General features: G+C 38.5%; 1 protein-coding gene across 1 annotated transcript; it reads left to right on the plus strand.

The window, feature by feature from the left end:
- Positions 1 to 3,746: 3,746 nt before the first annotated feature.
- tac3a (tachykinin precursor 3a) lies at positions 3,747 to 6,415 on the plus strand. Its single transcript, XM_057829987.1, has 7 exons — positions 3,747 to 3,885; positions 4,085 to 4,198; positions 4,288 to 4,396; positions 4,492 to 4,521; positions 4,591 to 4,644; positions 5,571 to 5,643; positions 5,926 to 6,415. The coding sequence occupies exons 2-7, from the start codon at positions 4,100 to 4,102 to the stop codon at positions 5,942 to 5,944; spliced, it is 384 nt and encodes a 127-aa protein (XP_057685970.1). The 5' UTR covers positions 3,747 to 3,885; positions 4,085 to 4,099; the 3' UTR covers positions 5,945 to 6,415.
- Positions 6,416 to 6,647: the final 232 nt, after the last annotated feature.

The following is a 6,647-nucleotide window of genomic DNA, read 5'->3' on the forward strand; positions in this document are numbered from 1 at the left end:
CTTAAAAAAAAAAATGAAATGAAATGTTGGATTTGTTCCTAGGTGGCGCTACACACATTTACGCATATTTTGATTTTTTTTTTTTTTTTTACATTTTATCAAAGTTTTCACCAGTGTTCACCTGGCTGTTGAGTTTAGTGAGTTTTGAAGCATTCTGAGGGGGTCAAAGTAGGGCTCAAGGCGTCGGCGGCACAAAGAATGACTGCTAGGGGGCGCTACATAATGTATTTGGAATGGCGTACCGCACGCACGCTATTTTTAGACTGTGACGTCGCATCGTAAAGCCGAAGTAAAGTGGGACATTATAGACCGCCCTCGCATAGAAGCAATGTTAATTCTGCTACTTTCTCCGGTAATCTTTCAAAAACGAACATGCTGATCACGCATTGCTTTTTTGGAACTTGTAGAAATGACTCTAGACATTAAGGATGTTTTCTTCATACGTTTCCCGAAACCAAAAACTCGGAAGAAAAAAATGTGAAGAATGAATCAACTTTCGCGGACGTTTTAACGCCAGCTAGGTGAAGCCAGGGTGAAGCCATCCACATTTCATATGCAGTAAACATTTTGTTGGGTTGCCATGCTCCTTCAGAGGACAAAGAGGTCAGCCATTTTTATATTTTTTACTTAATTTTTAACGTGATGCTGTGCCGTGCTACTTCTGTCTGACAATGAATGACCTGAAAAGAATTAAAATGGTATTTGACTGCCAGTTACCTTTTCTGTTTAAAAAAAACAACTTTAGTAAGGGGGAAGTGTAAATAAATTATAGAATTAAGATTTGTTATTAATGAAAAAATTAAAAGTGTTCGTTGGCCGTCACTGAGTAGCATTTGCAATCGCTACACAAAACTAACTAAATTACCCCCAAGAACGGTCAGAGACGTAGGACAACCAGAGGATATAGTATATAAGAAAGACAGGGCTAGTGGTAAAGGATAGCTAGTTGAAACAGGAAAATATCATTGTCAGTCGCGTCGATAAAAAAGCTAAGGCTATGCTTAGGTCGGCTTGTTTTTTTCGTCTTTTCCAGCCTTCGACACTCAAGCTATCTCTTTAACTGAACTAACCCTATATAATAGTAGTATAATAATTATACATTGCCAATCATATCTGTCATGAAGAGTGTCATTTGAAAGCTATTCTTAGTGTAGAATCTGTATTATGTAGTATTTACTCAACATATTATAATATTAATTCTGAAGTATGTGGGATTAATTCCAGAAATCATTATTTATATGACGAACATGACGTGCTATTGCTGTTAACCAGCTGTTGAGTGTAATTGTATGACTGATTGGAACTGTACTACATTGTTTCGCCACAGGGTGCGCTGTCGTGTATTTTATGTTCGGTGTGAAGAACAAGAAGAAAGTTAAAAGAGGCATTAGAGGCCTGTTCTCAACTTCTCCCTCACTGCACTTTGGCTCTCATGGAGATCACGTTCGCTCATGTGTTCGAAATAAACGATAGCCAACGTGTAAAGTAGCAAGTGAGCTGAAAAATAGCAAGCTTAGTGGCGTGAAAACCGCAGGAGAGCTCAGTGAAGCTAACGAACAGCTAAGCGGAGCTAAGCGATGCTAAACGGTTGTAAATGAAGCTAAGTAACTGATACTCAGTCCGTCGTCGTGGAACAGTCCATTGTAGTGCGTGTGTGTGTTTGTGTGGGGGGGGGGGGATAATATAAATTCCACATTCAAATGGCTTTCTTTTTTGTTTTGTTATTTGTTTGGTATGCTGACATAATTATACTTGACGAATAGCTGGGGGGTGCTGCTGGCTCCGGTGGCCCAAGCCGTGGCTTGTTGGGGCAAGGGCAGCTGGTTGGGGGCCCCCTACTGGTTGGGAGCCTAAGGCGATCGTCTACTTCGCCTGAATAGTTGATCCGCCTATGCTCGAGAGCCCCTATTCAGCTTGTTTTCCGTGTCTCCCTCCTTTAACACACCTGGATCAAATGACCAGCTCATCAGCAAGCTCTGCAGCAGCCTGATAACGATCCTGATTAGTTGATTCAGGTGTGTTAGAGGAGAGAGACATGGGAAACAAGATGGATATGGGCTCTCTAGGACCGGGATTGGGCACCCCTGGTTTAGACCAAATCACAACAACAGTTATCTCAAGGAGAAAACATGTTTCAAGGTGCAGTATAGCCCGGGGTGAAAGTGGGCCAGAACGGTCAGGAACACAGTTCCGGTATAAGATTCAGGGCCGGAATGCTGTTTCGGTACATGGTGCTTTAAATCTGAAAATATGAAAGCAACTGCCAAATCGCTATGTAAAAAAATAAATAAATGCTAAGTTGCCACACATGCATTTCATCTCCAAGAAGAAAACAATCTACCAGCACCAGATTTACATACAAAAATGTTCACAACAAGCATAATAAAGTGCTTGTGTAGTGTAATCGGTTTCCACCAATATTTATTATTTATTTTATTCAACAGACGGCATGGAGGTTTCCCCAGCTGCTGCAGTTATCTGAGTCTGACGATGATGAGTCACATCAATGTGCGAATGCACGCAGCAAAGCAAAACGCCTGGACTCATTTATCCGTTCAATCGGCTGACATACTGACATGTGATCAGCAGAGATAGTTAGCTTTGATTGGTTCAAATGTGCATGTTTTCTGGCACAGCAAAAAAAAAAAAAAAAAAGTTTGTTGAATTGATGCGGCAAAAAAGGGCAAAGCAACACAAAATGGATCAAATCTTCAAGAGCAAGGAAAGAGTTGAGAAGGCTTATTTATTTTATTTGCTCTGATGGGGAGGTGCAGAACATCTTAGATGTCAATGTGCACTTTGGACTTATATTCATTTATGTTAGGCTACTCATTCATTTCCTTATGATTTAAAAATTCAATGTCTGCGTGATCTTCAGAATATATTCCATTTCACTCTGCATGATTTAAAAAAGTCAATGTTTGCGTGATCTTCAAAATATATTCCATTTCATAATATATAATATTATATATATATATATGTCATTTGTACTCATGTTTCTGAATGTATGTTACTAAACCCTATCTTTATTATTTAAAAAGTAAAAGTAAATGTTTACATTAACTTCAATTTTAATATACATCCTATGTTCTTAAGTAGTTAAAACTGAGATTTGCCATTTAGTATGTGAGGAAATGAGGGAAAATAAAAATTAGGAGATGGAGGTCGGGGTTATTGCCGTTTTGTTAACTTTTATTTTGCAAATCATTAAAAAAAATACAATTTTGAATGAAAATCAGTTTTTGTATGCGCTATTGAAATAACTGTGCCAAAACAATTTTTATTTGCATTTCAGTAGTTTTAGGAGGTTTGATCCCCGCCCCTCCAAATAAATAAACAAACGAACAAAATTTCTGGCACAGTGGCGACCTTCACGTCGGGGAGTTCCAGCAAGAAATTCTAGCCACTTTCACCCCTGAGTATAGCCCTACGCTGGATTTCGACCTACATGAGCATTGTACCGTTGTTTTTTGTGTTTTCTTTGCCCCCCAGGTAAGACTAATGCCCGCCCACACCTGTCATCCTGGTAACACCACTGCAATGAACCACAAGAAAATGGACTGTTTTCACCTATGTAATGTTCCTTTGCCTTAATTATCCTTCCACAAATGTGTGTGGGCTTTGTGATGATGTCGGTGTCATTACGTGTGCGTGTGTCAGGGGGTGGGGAGAACCCATCGCTGAGCTGGCTACCGTCTTTTTTCATCGCAGCGTGATATAAGACCTTCTATTCCACCTACGTTCCACTTCCTGATTGGCGTTCCGCAGATATCCAGTTATTATTTATTGTCTCCCGAAGGATAGACCCCACCATTTATACTGAAGCAGCTCTCACTTCACTCTGCACCTGAGCACGCAACTGATCACCTTGTCTACACACAACAGGTAAGAAAAACGACTCTGGGTTTATTGACGGAGTAGAGTATATTTAATGATAACTTCATATTTGGAAGGAGCAAGAAATTTTGACCACATCTGGTGCGTAATTACGCATCGAATGCGCATTAAGAGTCGCTGGATCTCGGATAAAAGAACAGTAATCGACCGTGATAGAGGAATAAACTATGATAATTTTATTTTGCAGGTGTTGCTGGAGAAAATGAGAAGAGGTTTTTTACTGTTATGTCTGCTCCTCGTCAAACTTCGATGCGGTCAGTCCAGCTGCGAGGAGCCCGAGTCGCGCAAACTAACTTCACTTGTAGGTTGTTTCGGAATCAGGCTTTCTAATGTAAACTATTCATTCCACGTGCATTGATTGTGTTTTTTCTGATTGGTGTTCGTTTACAGCAGCAGATTCTGGGTTTGACTAACCCCCGAGCAAACCTCATAAAGAGGTATAGCGATTTGGATTATGACAGTTTTGTGGGTCTGATGGGAAGAAGAGACGCTGCAGCAGGTGCAGATATTATAAAAATTTCTCATACGTGTCGATATAATTACAACAACATTTTTTTAAAACAAATTTCATGCAACATTTCATTTTTTCCCCAGGGGAAGAAGAAGTGCAGTACCCCCAAAAAAGTAAGTAATTCTTGATGGAAAGAGCCTTTTTTCTTAATTGAGTAATGATGTAATTTTGGTTCTTTTCAGGGGAAATGCATGACATCTTTGTTGGATTAATGGGGAGGAGAAATTCTGAGCCTGGTAAGTGTGCCATCTGAATTAATTAGATCGTTTTGTACAATAAACACTGATGACAAAGCAATTATATATTGTATGATAATTAAGAACATACATTTGACCAGAAGGATCAAACAGAATTTCGCTTATTAGCTGTTTATATAGAAGAATCGAGATATAGTTTTGAAAAGTCTCAATGTCTTAAAAAAAAATTTTAAATTAAAAAAAAGAACCAACAAGTTCCTACCAAAATTTTCCACCATAATAGTGTCCCATAGCATTCACAGTCAATCTGTCTGATTTTCAGGGCATTTACAGGTCACTTGCTGTTCATTTTAGGGCATTTACAGATCATTTTCTGTTGCGTTTGAGTCACTGCCTATTCATTTGGGTGATTCTCAGTTTAATTCCTGTTCTGTAACTCAAAATAAACAGGAAGAGACCCATAAAATACCCCGAAATCAACAGGAAGTAACTGAAAATAAACAGGTAAATGACCTTAAATGGCCCAAAATTACCTCATTGCCTGGTATTGGCTGCCACTACCGGCCATAGACGTTCAATCCGTTTGAAGTGGGAGGGATGGCAGCGGATGAACGAATGTTCATTCGCTGCCACCCTCCCAGTTCAAATGGATTGGACGTCTACTAATGATAAACTTATTCCAATTCACAGCAGAATCTTGTGCTACTGTTTATTAGTTGTTTGTAGAATATCCTAGAATGATTTCCTGACCAATCTATCGATAATCGTTGTATCGTCAGATCATCGTTATCATGAGCTTTCTATCGCAAATCGTATCATATCGTGAGGTACCAAGAGGGTCCCACTCCTAGTCAATACATCTCTAATAATGCCAAGATGTTGTCGAGGCAGATTAATTTTTTTTTATTATTATTATTTCTTTGTGGAGGTGTAATGTATGTTGTTGTTGTCATTGTTGTTTTTAGATCTAGACAATGGTCCTTGGAGGAGAGCATTACCTGAAAGAAGAGGGGTCTTTCTGAATAAGTGTAGGCTGAGGTGAAGGACTTTTCTCTTTCAACGCAGGCCTATAGTATACGTGAACCTTCATTAACAGAAGCTTTGAATTCAAAGATTGAAACTATTCATTTAGCTATTTTGTGTGCTCATGTGGTCACTGTGAAATGGAACATATCAGAGGACTTTGGGCCAGATGGTTACATCCTTTGATTCGTCGAAGAGAAAACCATGCTAGACCGTCAACACATTTGACCATTTGAAAGCATTTGGATTTTTTTTTTTTTTTTTTAATAAAATATCATTTGCTGTGTTTTGCTGCAGGTTTCTCCAGGGGCTGTGACAAGATAGAAAGCAGCAGCATCGACAGAGTGAAGAAGATGCTCGACAAGAACATGAATCGCGATAGAAACCTGCCGATTGGCAAATGAAAATAACTTCTCCATACTTGATTCAAAGTTCCAAATAAAATAACTTTTATACAGAATTTATTCTTTTACTACAATGATAATGAATATTCAAGTATGTTTGCCCTTACAAATAACTCAACAAAAATATTTAATGAAATGATTTATTCTTTTGGGGCTTAGGTGTTTTCTGAGTAAAATACATTGTGTCTAGTGAAAGAAAATATTTAAACAGTTACTGTATGTTCCCTTATGACTGTGGATTTGGAAGCAAATTAAAAAGAAACACAATATTCAAAACATTGTTTTTGTGACCTCACACATGGCACATCTATTTAAGGAAAGATTATGTGAGGGGTTTTGGCAACCCCATCATGTGATGCGCATGCCATGAAATAAGACATTTAATCACAATCATTTTCTCGTTTATGGATCAGCGGCCAAAATGTGTCTCTGTCAAATTATGTGAAATGACTTGTCGGGGGGAAAATGCATGTTATACATGGCTAAAATTACCATAAATCCAGGCACGCAAAATAAAACCACATCCCAATACGTATAATGTTATGTTGTCATAATGTATAAAGTATTGATAAGAAGTATAACAAGAAGTGTAACACAAAAGTAAAAGTAGAAGAG

This window comes from Corythoichthys intestinalis, chromosome 2 (assembly GCF_030265065.1).
Source record: "Corythoichthys intestinalis isolate RoL2023-P3 chromosome 2, ASM3026506v1, whole genome shotgun sequence".
NCBI lineage: Eukaryota > Metazoa > Chordata > Actinopteri > Syngnathiformes > Syngnathidae > Corythoichthys > Corythoichthys intestinalis.

Excerpts from the sequence above, each read along its gene's own strand:
- tac3a (XM_057829987.1), top strand. The coding sequence starts at position 4,100 with ATGAGAAGAGGTTTTTTACTGTTATGTCTGCTCCTCGTCAAACTTCGA. Across the intron at positions 4,397-4,491 it reads AAGAAGAGACGCTGCAGCAG|GGGAAGAAGAAGTGCAGTAC; the intron begins GTGCAGATATTA and ends TTTTTTCCCCAG. Across the intron at positions 4,522-4,590 it reads AGTGCAGTACCCCCAAAAAA|GGGAAATGCATGACATCTTT; the intron begins GTAAGTAATTCT and ends GGTTCTTTTCAG.